Source organism: Lepisma saccharinum, chromosome 1 (assembly GCF_977018435.1).
Source record: "Lepisma saccharinum chromosome 1, izLepSacc3.1, whole genome shotgun sequence".
Taxonomy (NCBI): Eukaryota; Metazoa; Arthropoda; class Insecta; order Zygentoma; family Lepismatidae; genus Lepisma; species Lepisma saccharinum.
In genome coordinates, this window is record NC_139229.1 from 93,214,079 (window position 1) to 93,235,688 (window position 21,610).

Genomic DNA, 21,610 nt, shown 5'->3' on the forward strand with positions numbered 1-21,610 from the left:
ACAAAAGACTTCACAATGTCAAAATGTTAGTTTTTCAGTGACTGGTAAGTTGCTATTTACCTTCAACAATGCACACACTTTCTTGTACTGCGAACGAAGTCTCTCCTTGAAAGAAATGATATCTACATCTTCAACATTCACTGTGGGAAATTCATTTATCATCTCCAAAAGTCTGTGTAATCCTTTCTCGGCCTTCTCATTCACTTGTCCCTTTCCGGAGTCTTTCATTGACAGCCACATGGTGGCAAACCCTTCATAGAATCCTATTTCAGTCCCAAGTTCTATTCCCCGGTGATATCCCAAGTGAAAGCCCTCTACCTTCCCATCCTCTGCACCTTTCTGAAATCCCACATCAAACCCATCTTTCACGATAGTATCATCACTGAATGCAATTGATTCGAACACATCATTAATGTCTTTTAAGTCCTCGCCATTATTTGGATCTCCAACATTATTCATTTCCACTTCCCTTGCATTAGTTGGAAGAACAAAGATCTGAAATTGACGAAAGATTACAATTAGGAGTTGTACACTTCAACGTCAATAATTTTCATAAAAAAAAAAAAACACTCACGTTAAAATTAATTAATTTTGTGTACTTATTGATGAGTTATTGGTTCTATATAGCTCAGAAGTACTTTTAAGAAACCAGGAAATTTCCAGTAATAATAATATTGTTGAATTTTCACACCTGTACATTCCATTGCGGTATTACCAGTGCAATTAAATTTGCTCTCAAAACTAGAGTTTATTACCATTAACTTAAACCTATGGTGACTACATGTGTGTACAGTGAGATGCACAAGTATTACCGTATTACCTATCAAGTTGTCCATCACTGTTTTATTTTCTTTGGCAATGAGATTTTCTGAAATTGATACAACATGCCCAAGCTACTGAAAACCTCTGCCCAGTATACATAAAAATCTAGTCCTTAAATCCACATAGGATTCAAGAAAAATTTAATGAAAGTAGTTGCAGACCATTTGGCAAGCACGACTTGTGCATCTCACTGTATAAATTTACTATACTATCAGTCATAAAAAGATTTAATTTCACCCCACGTGTTGTCAGAATCATAAACAGTAAAGTGCCTACTGTTGGGACATGTACCATTAAGAAAGATCCAAATTTTTGAACCTACCTGTGTTCTTCATCAAGAAGAACTGGCACTGATTAGTAAAATAAATGCATTTCTGCAACTTCCTCTATGACTTGGCAAGTTAATAAAGTAAACATTAGGTAATTAAGACTAGTGTTTAGCAACATTTCCATCAGCCTGTAATTTCTTCGCAGAGAAACCAAAACACACCAAAGATTGGACACAGGCAAATCAAGAATACACATTTCTCTCTACCACCCAAATTTGCTGCAATTGGTTGTTCTAAAAATTCTGAGCAACAAGGGTTTCACAGAAGCAATGTGACCCTGGCACTTCATACCAGGCTGTCCCAGAAGTCCTGCACCATCAGCACACTGAGCTCCAAGAGGTGAAGTTTGCGAGGGTAGGTTACTCCACCGGTGAAAGGCTGTTGGCAGGCATAGATTGATTTGTTGTTTAAAGTCCACTTTATGCACAGTAAGGCTAATCGAGACTGGACCTACAGTTTAAAGTGGGATCCGAACCACTTGTGCCTCCACCGGGTATCGAACCCGGGACCCCTTGATTACAAGGCGACGACGCTACCACTGCGCCATCGGGGAGGCCCGGCAGGCATAGAGGACAGGTTTGTGGGATAAAGTGAAGGCACTCACAGCATGTGTAGCGAGTGTTCCCGTGAAGTTAAAGTGGGCACAATGAGTGAGGACCAAATTGCACTTCGTCCAGTGCTACTTTTTTTATGGAAAAAACGACTAACAGCAAAAGCGGAAGCGGAGGAAATTTGTCGCGTGGATAACGAAGAAGTGGTGAATCGATCGACAGCTTCCCGTTGCTTTAAAAAATTTGCTTCAGGTGATCTACACCTCGCGGACAAGGCCCGCACGGGGTGACCTCCGATGGACATTAACGAGTTTCTGCAGGATACTGTGAATGCTACACCACAATCCAGCACACGTGTTAGCCAGAGTGGTTGGGGCATCCAAATCGACAGTAAACCGTCGCTTGCATGACATGGATTACACCAATAAACAGCCCCGACAAAGTCGCACGAGCTGACAGAGGTGCAGGCCAAGCGCAGAGTTGCAATTTGCCAGAAATTGCTACAAATCCCGCACGATCTTCGTTTTTGGAGGAGAATTGTGACAGGAACGAGAAGTGGGTGTTTCTGAAAACCCTCATACACGTAAACAATGGGTAAAAAGCAGGCAGGAGGCCATCGCCCATGTGAAACAGAACAGATTTGGGAAAAAGCTTATGCTGAGTGTGTGGTGTAATATTGTCGTAATTGTCCATTATGAGTTTGTTCCAGAAGGTCATGATGTAACAGGTGAACTGTATTCTGAACAATTACGGCAAGTGTATGCCATTCTGAACGAGATATACCCGGCATTAACGAGGAGGAAGAGGCTACTGCTGCAAAATGACAATGCTCCCAGTCACCGGTCTCGAAGAGTGACCAACATACTAGCTGAGCTTGACTGATTTGAGTTATTACTTCATCCCGCCTATAGTCTGGAAGTTGCACCATCGGATTACGGTTTGTTTCGCTCTCTCACACATTTCCTGTGTGGTAGGCACTTCAATTCATATGATGAGGTAAATTCTGCCTGTCGTGAGTTTTTCAATTTTAAACCTGGCCCCTGGTATCCCCATCAGATTGAACTGTTGTCGCAGAGATGGGTGAAGGTATTTGAACATGGAGGCATGTACTTTGCTAAATAAAGTCTGTCTTTGCTTCTGATATTGTGTGTTTCATTTTCGCCCTTGTATGGTGCAGGACTTCTGGGACAGCCTGGTATTCTTTATCTTGTGCACTTTTTTGCAAATAATGAGGTAGACAGGAATATATGTGGCTCTGCACTTTGTGAATTAAGAAGCTGCCATATTCTTTGCAATTTGGCATTTTATTGTGCAAGCTCATGATAACTTTTTATATATAGCCTATATTCACGTGTGCATCTGGGCCATATGATGATGATGCTAAGAACAAAATATTAATTCTCAGTCCCACCCCCTCAGACACAGCATGTATGGGGTCTATATCCAAAATTATTCCAATAAATTCCCTGGCATCCACAAGTGTGTGGATCTGAAATTCCAATGACATAATAAAGAGCACCACAACAACAACTAATAAAGAATTAATTTGTATCTCTGCCACATAAATATGCTCTTATTCTCTATTCTAGAACTAGTACTACTTCTGGTACCAGTTTCATAGCTCAGAGACACATTAAAATTGGATATTTTGTGTCTTGCATGGTTCGTACTTACCAATTGTGTATTGTGGAACATAGTTCAAGGTGCCATTATGCTTTTCACACGAAAACAAACACAATATTTCACATAGAGAGTAATTTTTGTTATTCCTTTTTTCGCTTCCTTTACACACAATATGGCAGGCAAAACTTGACTACTGTAGTGGGTATGCAGTGTTTCCAACCTTCTTCACAGAAAAATACCTACTATCGTGTTCGTCACGTGTGCAAATTGTACATTATGCATGGGTAGCTGATGGATAGCCTCACGAACCATTCCGATAAGGTTAGGTTAGGCAAGCAGAATTAAAAAAAGGGGGGTTGGAAACACTGAAAGGGGGTTACATCATCAAACGTATGCAGCATCTGGTTCACGTAGAGAAAGCAATGGCAATTGTGCGTCGGTGTGATATTTCTCTTGAAAAATACATGATTTCCTGGTCAAATAGATTCCACGATGAAAGAAAATACCTCGACGAATGTTGGAAACCTTAGAGAAACTCATTTCCGTAAGTAGTTTCTTCTGTAAAAATGCAGAAATGTGTATCAGATATATGAAACTGTTACCCTACTTCTCCATAACTACATTTTCTTACATTATTTTCCAACAACAAAAAATAAGGAAGAGTTTTACTTACAAAACTTCACAATACTATGCATTGAACAGCATTTTCCAAAAACAATAAAACTTAGTTTGTGGGGGGGGGGGAAACTGTTGTTTCTTGTGATCATTGTCATAACATCCTTGATACAATATCTGATATTGGAGCAATCTCCATACGATGAAGTGCAAAGTCATTGAAATGTAGCTATATAGCTATGAAATGCTGAAGAATTTATTTAGAATAGGCTTTGCATTTAGTTCTTTATTCTGAATTTGATAGGGTGACCAGATATTTGTTGACCAAAAAGAGTATAGTCTATAGGTTGAAAGTGCGGATGCACAAAACATAAAAATAAAACAAGAATAAGGGTGGCTATTTGTTATTGCTTCTATTATAGCCCCTATAAAATAGGCCTACACTCTACAGAGTCAAATTACTTATGGGTCTAATGTAATTAGCTAATTGCAAATACTTACTCACCAATGGGCACCATCATTCATACTTCTGGGATGATTTTGCTTTTTTGAGTATGTTTAAATCTTCCTTTATTGCCTGTCCAAACTCTTCACAGGTCATGTCCACATTGGATTTCACTTTTATTACTTGTTCGAGTTGACACCAGGAGCGTACTTTTTTCCTCTCGCCAATAAGTTTTAATAACACTGAAGAGTCTTTTACAATCAACATTTGTACCAGGCAGAGTAAACAAGAATTTTATAAGAGGCACATTTTGACCCAGCCTGTACTAAATCTTTGTACACTGACCTCCACTTACCCACCATTGTTTCTTTTCTTTCTGTGGATTTTAACGCATTTTTACGCGTAAAATAATGAATGAAATTAAATAGCAAGGAAAAGAGTATATTTGGGGATTTTTGCAAATTGAAAAGAGTATAGAGTATATGAACCTTTAAAAGAGTATAATACTCTTAAAAAGAGTATGTCTGGTCACCCTAAATTTGATTTCAGTAACACGAGATTTTTGTGTTCTTGAATTTCTTATCTTCCTCTATAAATTACCTAGGTATATTCTTTATTTTTCACGTAATATAATATTGGCAATGTAAAGTTAATTTATGTATATAGCCTAGGACACATTTGAATTGTGGCAAAAAAACAGAATACATTATCTTCTATGTTATAATTGTAGTGCAAGGAGTATTTACAATGTTTTCACCAACGTAAATGAAAACATATATATATATCTAACCTAAATTATAAGTTGTACAATTGGCTACAATCTACTTCCGTCCTTTTTGCCTTTCGGTGGTAAGCGATGAGGGTAAACAACCTACAGGCTCATCTTTGCATCCATGTTGTGAATGTGTGTGCTTCACTCGTTTGCGTTCAGGGTGGTGATGGGTTTTTTGCGTTCGTTGTGTGTGTGTATGATCAGAATGGCGTACCTCTGGTTGGGTGGCTTCTGGAACAGGAAGCGCTTGGCAATTACTTTCGGGACTATAGACAAGGGTAACACTTTACTATACCGGAGACGGATTTCTTCAAATTTACAGGAGAAAGTACTTACGAAAATCATTTTCTGTAGCGGTGTTGATGTTCGGGAATGTAGTTTTGATCCATTTTAATGCGAATGCATGTGGTTTTCTATGAAAATCTAGTTCCGACGCGCTATTGCTGCTGCCGCCATTTGCTATCTGCACGAGAGCACAATACGCTCTCCTATTGTCCGTATATGCTAAATTGAACGAAAGGAGTGCTAATGGAACCTAACCTAACAGGCCTAACCTAACCTAGTAGGCATACCTCGTCCCCGTGATGGTTTGTGGGGCTATCGTGATTTTTTTGGTTAACGTCAATGGTTTTTGGGGCTACCCGTGGATGGTTTGTTGAAATAAGGAAGAACAGTAAGTACTCGTTAATGTAAGAAATATACATTATTTTCGTCAGAAATTCATTATTTCATCTAAAGAAATGTTCCGCAATGCAGAATAGTACATTAGCAATGTAAAAAATTGTGAACTAAATCATTGATAGGTGTCTCCGGTATAGTAAAGTAGTACCGAGACAAGTGTTTGACATGGTGCGAGAAAAACTGACTGTTCACAATAGCCCCACGAACCATTCACGTTAGCCCCAAAAACCGTGCATGGGTATGCCTACGAGGTTAGGTTAGGCCTCTTAGGTTCAAAAAATTCCCTCCGTACGTTCAATTTCGAATAACCGGACAACTGTTTTTCTCGATTTACTCCTCCAGGTTGTCTTTCCCCACATCAGAACTGTTTTTCAATTCCTTATACAATAAGCTTTCCTACGATATATGACACGTATTTATTTGGAAAAGTATCTATTATAGACTCTTACCGTACAATTTAGTAACAGTAATGATAATAAATTGCTTCATTACATATTATACTGATTATTTAGCATGAATTTGATCTAATTTTCCTGATCATTTTGCATGTGCATAATCACTTATTAAAATATGTCCAAATAAAAATGTGTATTATAATAAAACATACTATGTAGTTACAGAATCTTCTCAAATGATATACATTTGTCGTTATAGTTTCCTTTCTTGGTTTAGGACGTCGATAGTGAAAATGAAAAGAAATATGAAAACCTCAACATAAAATCGTCTTTTTAACTTGGACAGAGAACTTTCACTTCGCATTCTCGCTAGTGGGTTCCTCATTTCAACCACAGATGGCGGGATAGTGCCTTTCGTTTTATATAATTCCACCAAATTTACTACAGATGTCTCTCACATCTACCATTGAATATTTTCACGTCTATGATTTTGACCTTCTTTGGCGGGCTTTTACTTCTTTACCAGACAAGATTAACGTCAAGGAAATTTTTTTTTTTTAACGGCATTTCTTTTCTGCTCTGCCTGCATCATGTTTCGTACATACATTCGGGTTGGGTGACTAGACGTTTCGGTATCCTGAAAAATATCTTCGGGACACTTAATTATTCCAATTTTAATCAAAAAATCTGTAATATTTTGAGTAATTTAATTTTATCGTTGTTATCAGGGCAAGAAATGAAGAGCGTTGCAAATGCACAGTACAATGGAGATGGACACAAGCAGTGTTGCCAATGTGTGTGTAATCAATTACACAAAATGTATATGTTTTATCGGTGCCCGTATGTAATGGATTTGTGTCTGGATAAGAAGATAGAACATTTTATCGGGAATATTAATAGCTACAGCTTTACAGGTATTATCACTAGCGTACGCAGGTTTTTTTTTTTTTGTCGGAAGGACTGGAATTGTAAAGGCTGATATTACAGCTACGTTCTAGGGAGGGCGGGGGTACATAATAAGATATTTCGTAATTACCATTTTTAACATTCATTTTGAAAGTTCTTCAGTTGGTAATTGGGGTTCACGATGCCGATCTAATTGTTTTTCATTTAATTTTAAATCTGCAACGAAAAATGTAGAATCTTTGTTTCATACTACTCCCAGAATTATTGGCGTACGCAGCCTGAAGGAATTTGAGCCCACGTCCTAAATTTTGGGAAAACTTCAAATTAAAATAAAAGCAAACCGGCCCTCTTTAAAATTACCCCAATCATCATTCTTGTCTTCGAACAACTTTTAAAATGAAGGATAAAATTGTAATTTCGAAATATTTCATTGTATATTCCGCTCCAAAAAAGAAATACCCTGTGTACGCAAAGAAACAGGAAGGACGGGAAAAGTGGCGTGCCCAAGGGGGGTTGGTGGTGGTTATAACCCCCTTTTGTCCAGTATTCCTAAAAAAAACGTCAAAGGTAGGAAAATATGACAAAATGAGGACTGCCTACCACGAAAAAGTATACATAACCCCTCCCTTTCGAAAATCCTAGGCACGCCACTCGACGGGAAACTTGAGCAGGACCGCGAGATATGAAACTTCCAATGTTGTTTGTACATTTTCCAGAACTCGCTAACATTTCAGCGAATTTTAGAATCAGAAACTTCAAAACAAACTATTTATCTTGCAAAAAGCACAATAACTCTAATAAAGTCCAGGATATAGTAATAGGAAACCGGAAACCTATATCTAATTTCATCATTTTATCTCGCTTTATAATCATAATCTTTAATATTTATTTATTCGTTGACCCATTTTTCCATGGGTATGGAAATATGTGTAATGCCGCCTTTACAGCACGTTTTGCTGACAAAAAATAAATCGTGCCACTAACTGGTCCGTCCAGACTTGAGGCAAACAATATGATCAATTGGATACCTTCATTGTTTTATCTCCATTCGTAAACATAGTTAAGTAAGTTAAGCTTTCAAAGCACATTTGCAATTTAGGATTTTCCGTGTCGGTTAATACGGCAACATGCAGCGTGAAACCATACATTTGCAGTACAAAGAAGGTCATTTCCAGCAATGATTTTCGAAATGCATTACGTAAGTGGCCAAGCGGTAGACGTTCGGGAGCATGTGTCTTCCTGTGACTTCGAGCGAAATCCTTGTGAAGACACGCCCTGCTGGCCTCATTGTCCTGTCATGCTGCAGGAAACACGAAGTAATTTTCGAAGAACTGTGTACAGCGTGGGAGAAAAGTTTGAGATGTTTTACAGGGAGAGACACAATGCTAATTCAGTGTTGTCAAGAATTTCCGAAAAGGACAGCACAAAAACAGAAATTTGAGAAATTTAACGTTTCACACGTTGTGAACTGAAGGGCTCGGATAGTAAAACACCTAAAATATGCATCTAAATATGCACTAAAACGGTGAAAAATATGCAAATATGCACTTTAGAAAAAACATCTTTCCCTTTTGAAATGTTTTCTTTCAGTTACTGCAAAAAGCCAAAAACCCTACATGTAAACAGATATTTGTTCTTTCTTCAGCTAATACGATTTAGCATGAAATAAATGTAAAGTTACAGTACTGAACTCTTCGACACACTCTTTTCTACTTTACACTGCTGTTTTATACGTAAATAAAAGATTACATTCCTTGCAAATCCATCTCAAATTATGAACCTTAAAATAAATAAAACTCGCTGTACTTCACGAAATACAATTGAACATTATTTTGAACACAATATAATCTGACACGTAAAATTCAACATCTATAGACTGTCCATTGCATAGTTTTGTTGTTTATCTCACAAAAAGAGTGGTTGTTGTTGAGTGTTCTCGCGAGAACGATGAAAGAAATCTCTCCTTGTTTGGTAAAAGAAAGTGGAGAGTGAACAGCAGTGACGGAAGAAAAAGATAGGAGTTCTTTCAAGACAACATTACACCATGAACGCATAGACGTTAGTAGTTGTTGACTCTAAAACATGCAAGACAGTGGCGGCGATTAAGGGGGGGCGAGGGACAGTTGCCCTCCACTTTTAGCCACTTTTGCCCCCAGACTATGTTAAATCTTATACAAAGGCAGTGGCGTAGCAACATATCGCGAGTCCCTGGGCGAGATCAAAATGCGAGGCCCCCTTCCGTTTTCTAAATTCGAAACAGTGTTGCTCGATACAAAATCTCCAGTCATACGTTAGCAAAATTTTAACAATAATAATAATAATAATAAATTTATGAAACTTATCATTTTATATTACTCAACCTAAAAATGTCGTTCTCTGCTCTTTATGGAGATGAATTAGCTCACAATTTCTGAATATTCCAGAGTTGAGGCGATATCAACTGTTCAAGTTCTCGCCATTTTTCATTATTCTGTGATAGTGAAAATTGCTAAAATGTCTACTCTGATCATCCTTTGGGTACTGTTCGTCACTCAGCAAAGGGCGCAATGGACCGTTGCGTACTATTTTGCAGCGCTGTTAATCACTTACAGGTAATAAATATCCACTTTAAGAACCGCTTGTTACCGTGCACAACATTCTGTGTGCATTGCTGTGTCTGGCTTCAAGGCTTCAAAATATGTCAGCAGTGAAGATCTTACAGTTACAACCAGTAGCGTACGCAGGATTTCATCAAGCGGGGGTTATTTCTAAACTTTCTCGAAATTCACATTACCATTGTTTTATTATACTTTAATTAAATAAAAATAATCACAATTAATTAATAATACTTATAATTAATTAATTAGCTGAATACTACTAATACCACGCTACTATTAAGTAGTAGATTGGTTGATTGATTGATTTAGTTTATTTTACTTCGCGTTTTGTGCCTCTTGGCTAATTTGCGAAGATGGGGATGAGTGATGAAATGATGAAATTTATGAATGGACATTCACAAACAACCAAGCCCGACCGGGATTCGAACCCGGGACCCTTGGCGTCACAGCGCGATGTGCTAACCACTCGGCCACAGGGTCGGGCTATTAAGTAGTAGAGATCTACATAAATATAGTATTTATGAAAACAATAGAACGTAATTACTTTCTAGTCATTCAATTTTTATCAAATCCTGGGAGCATTTTTTTGTTTCTTTGTTACGAAATAATTGTCTGGTCAACGAGGTGTGACATTTTAAGGGTGAAGAAAATCCATAAAAACAAGAAAATATATTAAAATAAATTGCAATAATCGAAGTATGGAACTCATCCAAGGAGCTGCGCTGGTCTGGCCGGTAGAGCGTCTGACAATCACGCGGGAGATCCGGATTCGATTCCCGAAATTGGTTGTAATTTTTCCGGCTTCTTCCCCTCATAAATGTCCCTGATAATTCACATCTGGATTGTTTCTCTGTTCTTACCAACAAAACATTTTACAATAGTTAAGCTTATTGTCGTTTGAATTGTCTATAAAATAGTAAACAAGGTGAGACATTTTAGAGACATTCAAACGTGCTGCGCTAAATGCTAAATGCTAAATGCTGACTGCATTCTTGTCCGCCTAGCCTTTGTCTATACATTAGCCTCTTACAACGAACCAAGAACTTTATTTAGTTAATTCTCATTGTTCACACAAAAAAATACATGTTCATTGAACACTGGCGTACGTACAGGGGTGGCCGATGGTGTTCCAGCCCCTACAGAAATTTTGAGAAAATCAGAATTTTCAAAAAAATATCCGTTAAGAACTTTAAAAAATCTTATGTGTAAATGCGAAACCTCTTTTCAAGTGAGTCCCGATTACCATTTTTGTCTCTGAATACAATTTTAATAGACTGAAAAGCTCCAAAAATACGAAATATTATATTATGCATCCTGCCCTCCAAATCGAAGCCATGTGCTATCCACATTTACTATTCCAGCCCCTCCCGAAAAAAAAAATCCTGCGTACGCCAGTGTATTGAACATTGTTGCCACTGAGATACAAAACATTTTTTTCTCTTTTAAATCATAGTTGCCCTCATATTTTATTTTCAAGAATTCGTGTTTATTTTCAAGGCATCACTCTGAAAAGACGCGTGTGTTTGGAATGCTGTGCTTTTCTCCATGCTGCATGGAAATAATAATTCAAATTATTATTATTATTAGTAGTAGTAGTAGTAGTAGAAGTAGTAATAGTATTGTTCCAGATCTTTGACTGTGATAAATTGGCCATTTAATTTGTTTTCCACAGCATTTTTCATAATATTTCACAAGCTCAAGGGGGGGTTAACCCCGTAATCCCCCCTTGCGTACGCCACTGGTTATAACAATCGCAATAACGCTTGTGTTTAATCGAACTCTAAAACAATGAAAAATTGTTGTATTTTTTCCGTCTCTTTTGTTGTCGTCGTGCCGCGTAAGGTTTGGATTTCAATGCATTGCGACATCTACCGCTGTGGGTTGAAAGTTTGTAACAATAAGTAAGACTATTCTTTCGTTTGAGTTTCATGATATCAGAATTCAGATAAATATATAACATCGTGAATTTAAATTTTGAGTAACCCTATGTAAGTGTGTGTGTTTCAAATTCTTTCGTCAAGTTTAAACCAAGCATACTGTCAAAGGTTTCCAACACTGCTTCCAAGCGCATAAAACGAATGAATAATAGACAGAGAATTGATAAAACGGAAAATTCTTTTATTCTTAGTTTGTTTATAGAGACGTGGCTTCTCAAATGCTAAACATGTAACGTATTCAGTATTACTTTTATTGCCGGGCAAACAATATAACTTTTGACATATTGATTAACGCATGTGCGGGGAAATGAGGAGGGGTGCCGACCTCCGTGGCGGAGTGGTTATCACCGTGTGCCATCTCTTCCTGCCTTTGACGTTCTTTTTTTCGGAATACTGCGTCAAAGAAAATGGGGGCCCCTTTGGCCACGATCCCGCTGGAAATCGAACCTCAACCTAAAATTAATATATTTCACATATAATTTATTTCAGTCACAACAATTTATGTTAATTATTATAAGGGCGTTACAGGAATACTATAATGTTAAGATAGACTGAAGGATTGTTTCCGAGGGGAAAATATAACTCATTTGCTCTCCTTGAAAAAATTACCTTCTTGCCCCTTCCTGAAAAAAAAAAACCCTCCGGCCGGCCATGAACAAGGAAACCATTTTCTGTACTGGTTAATAATTTCAGTAATAAAATATAAAGTTGCGACCTTCCACGTTCTCTACATATTATTCAATTTAAACACCGTCAAGTATCGCCATATTAACAGTATTTAAAACACGCTCGTCGGAATGAAATCCTTAAAAGTCACTGGACGCATCTGTCTCCTCACTTGAAGATGTGGACGTAGGCAGTTAAACACGTTTGGAAAACCCACAGACGATGCCTTATAAAGCTTGGGCGTGTGTCGTGCACTTACTTTTAGTAGCCGTGAATAGGAGGAAAGGTTCACCCAACCAACACCTACATTGACCTGAAAGTTGTCCGTGGTAGTACAAGGGCGAATCAGTTAAATGTGCATCCCTGAGATTTATATCGTCTTTCAGACACTCCCGAAAAAGGTCTGCGTGCTATTTTCTTATTAGGTGGTCACGGAAGAGTTCCCACATATTATAGGAATAGAAACGTCATTGAGAACGTCTTTGATACTGGGAGAATCGAATGATTTACAGCACCTGCTTAGAAAGTTAGCAAAAAGGGACTTGGCACGGTTTGGATTGGACCGCAGGGTGCGAAATCCCGGGGGGTCAGGGTGGAATGCCCCGACCAACGATTTTGTCGTGAAATCACCCCCGCCCCACCAAACGTTTCCGGGAGGGGGGGGGGAGAGTTTGTGTTCTCACAACAAACACAAAGAATGGACAACAAAGAGCCTCAACTCGAAGAACACTGAACCCAGAAATCCCCAGAACACAGAAATTAGTCCGACTTGTTATTTCTTCTCCATTTCTCATCGCCTTTCGTCAGCTATCGCAAAGTATATAAATATATATTAACAAAACACACAATAGCATTTAGATGTGACTTTTATATAGGGAACTATTATTTTTTTAATGTCTCTAAATTTTTGCTTTTCCCCCTTAAAGCATATTAAAAATCTTCAATTTGCAATCGAATTTTGAATGAAGGACAGTCGATATAATATATTGTATATTTTATAATATGTATAATTTGATTATTTAATAATTGACACATAGCTATTTATTTAAAGACAATATATATGTATTATATATACACGCACGCACACACTACTTTGTGTGTCAGAGAGAGTGAGTGTGTGTCTGTTTGTCTACTGCTTCTCCCCCACCAGTCTGCAGTGATTTCGCACCCTGATTGGATCCGATAGTTATATTTCCGCGATCGATTATAGTGAGTATTGAATGTATAGTACAAACGATATATTTCGCTTATATGCTGCAATACTATACTGGTCGTGTTTTCAGCTGGTGGCTGACCTTCATGGCTATTTCTGGCACTTTCTGTCCCCCAATCGTCTTCGAGGGTGTCAACGAGCTCAGTTGCGAAGTAAAAGCTACAGGGGTAACATCGCTCACCCAAAGCAACGTTGCCAAGCGTTCTTCTGTTTTTGCCAGTTGCATACCGACCTGTGGGTAATCGTTCGGGAAACTTCTTCGTGCAGGACCACGTGACTGTGGAGTTGTGCCATTAATCCCCGTTGCACGTGCCCCTCCCAAAATAGTCTTGATAGAATTATATTACAACAAACAAAATATGTGCGAGTATTTTTTTTTCCAAATAGAAAAACAAGGTTTAGCATAAATACGCCGGGACTAGATTTACTAGACACTTCTCCCCCCCTCAATTCTTGATGAGAGACAGGTATTAGCCTATATACACTCATGCTCATAAATTAAGGATAATAAGAGGTTTTGGTGCCCCACGATACAGCACTGAAACTAGTTGTGGTAGCTTTAGGCGTAGCTAGAACTTTATATTTGGGTGTGCACAAAAAATTGAGGTCTTGTACCTTTTTAATAGCATATTGTGCAACACAATCACTTGGCTCTTTAACTGCACTGATGTTTGTAAAGGAATATAAATTCACTAAATGACAGTGTTGAAAATGTCTGAATATATGTAGTAGAAAAAATCAAATTGCATAGAAATTACACACACACAAAATGTTCATAAATGTTACGTACAAATACATAAAAATACACGTCATCTATAACAAGAGACGTCTGTCAAAAGGTACAATGTTCTTAAATTCATCAATAACTTCATTTACATCAATAGACTAAGCTTTTTCCTGTTCCACAAATAGCAAGAACAGGGCTTCCAATCTATCCTGCTTCTGAGTTGTTCTTAATTTAGTTTTAACTTGAGCAAGTTTGGAGAAAGTTCTCTCACACGTGCAGCTTGTGACAGGTATAGAAGAAAAGCGCTGTAGTACAGAGTAGAATGCAGTAAATATCTTCCTTCTCCAATGACATCAAAAAATCGAAAAATTACAGACACTCCTTTCATCAGCGATAATGCACATGTTTGTACCAAGTAATGGCATTTTCAACTTCTTACAAACTGCCGATTATTTTCTCTCATATTGAAATATCTGTCTTTAATTCTCTTTGATAAAGCAGCCCATTAGGGTGTGCCTAGGCACACCCGGCACACCCCGTAGCTACGCCTATGGTGGTAGCACATACATGTTGAACACACAAGAAAGACACCCACATACCCTGCTTAACCCTGTTTAATGCTGAATACGTGAGAAAAACCAAAGAGCGCACATATGATACAAAGCAAGGGAGATTGTAAATTGTTGTTCCACAGTTCTTTGAGCATGAGCACAGGTTTCAGTATGGAATATGATTCCCATGCACATTGACACATGCAGTACAACGGCTTGGCATACTCTGGAGGAGGTTGTCTAGCAGCTGTTGGGGTATGGCCTCCCATTCTTGCACCAGTGCCTGTTGGAGCTCCTGAAGAGTCCGAGAAGGTGGAAGACGTGTGGAGACACTTCGGCCTAGAGCATCCCAATCATGTTCGATTGGGTTGAGGTCGGGGGAATAGGCAGGCCACTCCATTCGTATGATGTCTTCTGTTTGAAGGTACTCCTCCACAATAGCAGCTCGGTGTGGCCTGGCATTGTCATCCATCATGAGGAACATAGGACCGACTGCACCTCTGAAAAGACTAACGTAGTCTTGCAGAATAACATCCCGGTACACCTGACCTGTTACAGTACCTCTGTCGAAGATATGCAAAGGTGTACGTGAACCCAGGATAATGCCACCCCACACCATGACCCACCACCTCCATACTTGTCCCTTTCGACGATGTTACCGGGTTGGTATCTGGTTCCTGGTTCACACCAGATAGTAACACGACGAGAATCAGTGTTGAGACTATACCTGGACTCGTCAGTGAAGAGTACCTGAGACCATTCTTCCATTGTCCATGTCCTGTGTTCTCTACACCAGTTGTTATGGGCTACTCTGTGACCATGTGACAGTGGAATGCAAATTGCAGGCCTCCGGGCGAATAAACCGTGCCTCTTGAGTTTTGTCTGTACACAGTGTGTCTGGAAACAACCGTTCCAGTGGCAGCTGCAAGGTCTCGAGCCAGGCCCCCAGCAGTACTCCGTCTGTGTCTCCGGCCACTTACGGTGAGATACCTGTCTTCTCGTGGTGTTGTACACTGTGGACGTCCACTGCTGTAGCGCCGAGACACGTTTCCAGTCTGTTGGAATCGTTGCCATAATCGTGAGATGACACTTTGTGGCACATGGAGCACCTGTGACACGACCTGCTGTCTTTGGCCCGCCTCTAGCCACCCAAGTATCCTTCCCCTCATTACATCATAATATGTGTTCGTTGAGCCATTTCACACACACACACTGTCACACACTCACCATTAGCACAACTGCACACTTCATATAGGCACTGTACTCTGGTCAGCAGTTTCGCTCCTGTGAGTCATTTGTCTGCTTACAGCGCAACCACACACTGGATCAAGTTCATAGTCAACACAGGTTCTTTGGTACAGTACCCGGACATCATTTCAAGCTGCAACGTGCACATCAAATATTTATTTGTACAAGATTCAGCATTATCCTTAATTTATGAGCATGAGTGTATATCATAGTTTCTTGCCCTGTTCCACCAAAATTAACCTTGAGTCAGATGTGCTGTCAGTCAACGATAACACTGATGGCGTTTCTTGTATCTCTTCTTCATGAATAAATTAACATTTGATAATCTAATTGAAATATTTGTGTTATAAATGTGGCAATTATACAGGGTGGCCCTAAAGTTCCGTGAACATTATAATCAAGCATAACTATGAAAACACATGACATACAACATTGTGTTTTTTTGCAAAATGTTCCACAGCTCAAAAAGTTTATTTTTGTTGTTCTAGGCCCATTTTTCTTAATGGAGGACTGATTACAAGGAAAATTTACTACGATATGCTTGAACAGTACCTACTCGCCCATGGAGAGGAGTTGCAGCATTCTATCACTTTCCAACAAGTTGGAGCACCTCCACATTGGTCTTATGATGTTCGGGATATTTTGGGTAGACATTACCCTGGGAGATGGATAGGTCGTGACATAGTACACATATTTCCTCTTCTTTGTCGTTGTTTCACCTGTCTCAGTTCTTTTGACCTCTCTTACAAAGTTGTCCCTAATCGCTTTCCACTTTTTGCTCAGCTCTCTCCCTGAAACAAATTAATATCGTTCAGTGATTTGATGTTCAGTGGGACCCATGATGAGTATTATCGTGCAAATTGTCCATCACCATGTTCGTGCACTATATTTGACCCAATAAGAGCTTCAAGAGTTAAAAGAAAACTCAAAACAACCTGTTGGCAACTTCTGCACCAGCATACATAGAAAAATCCATCGCTTAAAAAACACATAGGATGTAAGACAAAAATTAATTAAAATAGTCATGGACAATTTGCATGGTAATACTCATAGGTACGTCATTTTCAAATTGAGCAGGGTGAGAAATCATTGAAGACTAGGGGGGGGGGAGATATCTTAATTCCCACACAATTCTTCACGAATCTCCAATTTATGGATATTTTGACTCAAAATCTATACACTTACGAACTTACAACTCCAAATTGAAAATTTTAAATAAACCCATCATTTTAACGGTAAACAGTGGCGTACACTCTCTTCGAAAGACGTTTGCGGGGGCTAGAAAACACCTACCTACCCATTCACATTTCAAGTATGTATGATACTATCTATGTGTATATATGACATTTTTAGCTTTCATTTCACGCCCACTGCGTTGACAGAAATGTTCTGTACCAGATGGCAACCCATCCCCTGGGTGTATATGGAATGCTAATGATAAATAATTTACTGATTAACGAAGGTACAGTCAACGGCAAAAGATAATATTAGGCAAACTGCCCATCGCTATGTTCATTCATTCTTAATCCACGCCCTGTCCTGCGAAAACAAATGTTGTCCCATACTCAGCGACGGCGATTGGGTTTCAAAACCGGGGGGGGGGGGGGGGGATGTAATCACAGTTTACTTTCCCTTGGTAAATAAGGTTTACGTTTAGCATCATGGGCGTAACTTGGGACCTAACTTGGGGGGGGGGCAAAATCGAACTTGGGGCTTAACTTTGGGGTGGGCAGAATCAAACTAGACTTAGACTTCGAGGGTCAGAATAAACTCGGGACTTTGCTTTAGGGGCATAATCAAACTTGGCACTTAACGTGGGGAGTTAACTTAATAAGTTTTCCATCCCATAAGAATAACGTCCAAAACTATTTTTCTGAATAGCTTGCATTTGCACAATCATAAAAAAATACATTTCAATACTTTGTTACTCAGGTCCCAAGAGGTTAACAAAAGTATCATTAACTTTTTAATTTAGTAACCTGAAAAATTTGGGTGTCAGGCGCCCCCTTCCCCCGCCGCCTATGTTTAGCATAGTGCGGGGCAAAAGTGGCAACTGCTTGTGACGTCACACTATTGGACTCGCCGAAGTTGACCTAAAAAATCTAAAAAAAAAATCTTAAAATTATTTTAAAAATGAACTAAAATCTAAAAATAATTTTTGCTCTTAACATGAAAGCTTGACTTTTTCAAAAATTACAACAGAGTAGTTGAATAATTAGACAAAACCCGCTGTTTGGTGTTTTAATACACTACTAAAGCAAAAAGGGGGGGGGGAATTTAGTGCTAATATACTTTTCTTCAAGGGTTTTCTGTGTGAGTCATTCACCTCCTTTCAGAGTGCAGAGGTGGGCCTTGCACGATAGAGGTCGGTTAGCATCTGAAAATACAGTAGTGTTTCGCTTATATTAGATTATATTATTTTTACATTGTGACTAAAACCCAAGATTAAAGCGATTATAGCGAACCTCAAAGTAGGCTTCACACAAAGTATTTTGAGTGCTAGGAAAAAATAAATGTACCATAATTAATTATTGCCATTGCCAAACTTTTAGTTAAAAGTAATATTGTGCATCTCCATTGAACGTATTTTCCATTAATGGCGAACTTACTAAAAATACCATACGTCAGGAAACTTAAAATGTATTTAAACGACAGGGGAGAAGTAAAATAAACCTCACAAATGAAGAAAAATGCAATAAAGATGGCAAAAATTTCTGAAAAATGACCTAAAAGCCAAGAAAAGGCCGAAAAATGAAAAAAAAACTGCTAAATAAAAACAATGTTTTCTGGTTCTAACTTATGGGGAACAGTGACGGCGCCAGCCTAATAAAAGTGGGGAGGGGGGCTACAAATTTCGGAGTCAAATTCTCGGGGGCTAACTAATACCGGCTAAAAGGTATTTACTACGATATAATTTTACCAGTGACATATTTTACAGTCAGAGCCAATGATAAATCACAGATGTTGCATTTTGTTCCATCATATAAAAAAGTACTTTTAGGCACGAATCTTTTATCAAGTAAATTGCAATAATTATAGTGTTTTCTTTTCCTAAGCCATTATTGAGTGGAATTATATCAGATACTTACTATTCATGTCAACAGTACGAAATACACCATAAAAATACACTCATTATCAACTAGCTGGATATACGTGTAAATACTACACGTAACACGATTTCTATGTAAAGAGTGTGAGTACATTTTTGCTAAAATAAGTAAATGAACCACGGCAAGAAATTACGATAAGACACGTCTTTTTTATGAGAAGCTACAGCTTCTTTAAATACGTACAAAGATTTTTCAAGCTCTTTCACAAAGGACAGAATAGATAGAGCATTCAACCTCTCGTCACCAATTCATGTACGAATACGAAGGTAACAATTTTATTTCAGAATATAATATGCGCTACTGATCAGAATTGGATCAATAATTTTAGATGTGCTTCAAAGATTGATATCAAATTTAGTCACTATGACGGTATTGCAAAATTATTTTCTAACCTTGCCAATTATAGCTAATTAATTAACATGTAGGACTAGGACTGCGAGCAATAGATTTGCCCAAGCGAGTTGATTCTCGCACCGTATTGCAAAAATTAGTTGATTGGATTTGTATGAAGGTTCACTACATGCACGGAGGCTAATCGGGACGAGAGCCTAGTAGAATTAATGAAATGTTTACCTCCAGAGGGATCGAACTCGGAGCCCCTTGATATCAAAGTAGCAGTTTTATCGCTAGCCTAGCAAGGATGAGAGCCTAATTTTAATCTTTCCAATTCTTAGCATTTAAAAAATAGATAGTTTGTGATTTGGTTTATTTTACTTCGCTTTTGTGCCACTTTTGGTTAATCGCGAAGATGAGGATGAGTGATAATACAATGAAATTGATGAAGGGACACTCACAAATACCCATGCCTAGGCCGGAATTCGTACCCGGAACTCCTGGCGAATTAGTTTGTGTACTCTTTGATTCTTTAACATGTTATTTCTCTCTCTCGAATATTTGCAACGATAAGGATAGCTGTAGCGTTGAAACAAATGAGAGAACGTCACTAACACTTATGCAATTGTCGGTACTCGAATGCGGAACTAACAAACAAGAAAGTATAATATAAAGCTTCTTTAGATTTTGAACGTCTTCCGTACTTATAAAAAATAATTTGTCACACCTGTTAGACTATTCCGAAATATAGTGATATGATTTATAGATATTAATAATTGTACATATTTAGCTGTGTATGCCAACAATCAAAGAACAACTTCACAGCCACTGAATACGTCCACCCACGAGACAGCAGAGTTCGTAGCAAGTTTGGCGACTCATGACATGATTGGCCAATCACTTATCAAGTGAACACTGGCCAGCTGCCCTACCCCTTCCCCCTTTAATTGTAGAACACTTCGTAATAAAGTAACCTTGCGAACTAACCGAACTAGAAAATGTACTTGCACCAATGGAAGTTTTATAATGGAAAACTTTTTAAGTTTTTGGTCAAAATACGTTTACCGTACTACAAAAAATCTAGGGGGGCTGAGACATGTTTCGGAAACCCCCTCGCTTAGCCCGTCTGTAGCGCGTCAGTTTTCAAGGCTCATAAAACCATATGATTTTTCATCAACTTCCTGGCCCTAATCATAACAGACAATGAAAATGCACAATTCGCCTCCTCTTACTTTTACCGTTGGGTGTACGTACGTACCTTTCTGGTCTTGTTCTTCCGGCGTCATGGCATGCCAATTTTCATACAACGCTTCACCAACCTCCGACCAGCATTGCACTTTCTTTTGTCTGCTGCTGTAGTACTTCGAATGCATATCGTAAATAGCCGGTTGTTGTTCGACCACGCGTATGAACTTCTCTGTGTCGAACATTTCAATGTGTAACGAAGTGTCAAAACACACTTTTTCAAAGCATCAGCAGTAGAGGAGACGACAACGTAGGACAATCACAATCCTTCACCCCTGACGCCCGGCCCGCGTTGGAACTGCCGAGAAAACGCGTCGCGTGTTTCGTACAGCGTTGCCAACGCTATAGTTAGCGCTGCTAACGCCTCCAGATATTTCAAAAGCGCCAGGCGCTGATCTCGCTGATATTGAACCGTGAGATAGCTGTCGATTAGGGTTGGCAATTTCTTTTTTCGAAAAAAGTTTTTTTTTTGTTTCAAACATGTTTTAAACAAGAACCGAAAAACTATGTTTGAAACAAATAAAACGTTTAAAACATAAAGGCAATGATACTTATTTTCTAAGAAAATATGGAATCTGTTGATAAAATCCAAGGAAGGACTGTGTTCATTTTTATAAAGTAAACACTTCTTAAAATATCTATTTTTGTTAATCTCACCTGTAGGCTATTCAAGAAGCTTCAACTAATCCACAGTTGCCAACTCTATCCTCGTGATAGCTGTTTTTTTAATTACAATTTATCGTGAATGCAACATTAACAACTCCGTACAGCACGAGATTAAGTGGGGTACAAAACTGTTTCATACATAGTATTCAATTTTTAAAATGTTTTAAACACTTGTAAA

At 38.5% G+C, this 21,610-nt stretch overlaps 2 protein-coding genes across 4 annotated transcripts; both read right to left on the reverse strand.

Moving 5' to 3' along the window:
• Positions 1-18: 18 nt before the first annotated feature.
• On the reverse strand, positions 19-20,268 carry LOC145998060 (uncharacterized). Of its 2 annotated transcripts, none has more exons than XM_083134667.1 (2): positions 20,249-20,268; positions 19-495 (listed from the first exon to the last, which is right to left on the reverse strand). In XM_083134667.1, the coding sequence occupies exon 2, from the start codon at positions 457-459 to the stop codon at positions 19-21; it is 441 nt and encodes a 146-aa protein (XP_082990793.1). In that variant the 5' UTR covers positions 460-495; positions 20,249-20,268. The 2 variants fall into 2 exon arrangements, with proteins under 2 accessions (XP_082990793.1, XP_082990792.1); XM_083134666.1 differs by lacking the exon at positions 20,249-20,268 and adding an exon at positions 6,479-6,630.
• LOC145998034 (uncharacterized) lies at positions 11,981-21,047 on the reverse strand. 2 transcript variants are annotated; one of them, XM_083134664.1, is made up of 3 exons: positions 20,780-21,047; positions 16,635-16,869; positions 11,981-12,126 (listed from the first exon to the last, which is right to left on the reverse strand). In XM_083134664.1, the coding sequence occupies exons 1-3, from the start codon at positions 20,949-20,951 to the stop codon at positions 12,072-12,074; spliced, it is 462 nt and encodes a 153-aa protein (XP_082990790.1). In that variant the 5' UTR covers positions 20,952-21,047; the 3' UTR covers positions 11,981-12,071. The 2 variants fall into 2 exon arrangements, with proteins under 2 accessions (XP_082990790.1, XP_082990791.1); XM_083134665.1 differs by having other exon boundaries at positions 16,631-16,869.
• Between the last annotated feature and the right edge of the window lie 563 nt (positions 21,048-21,610).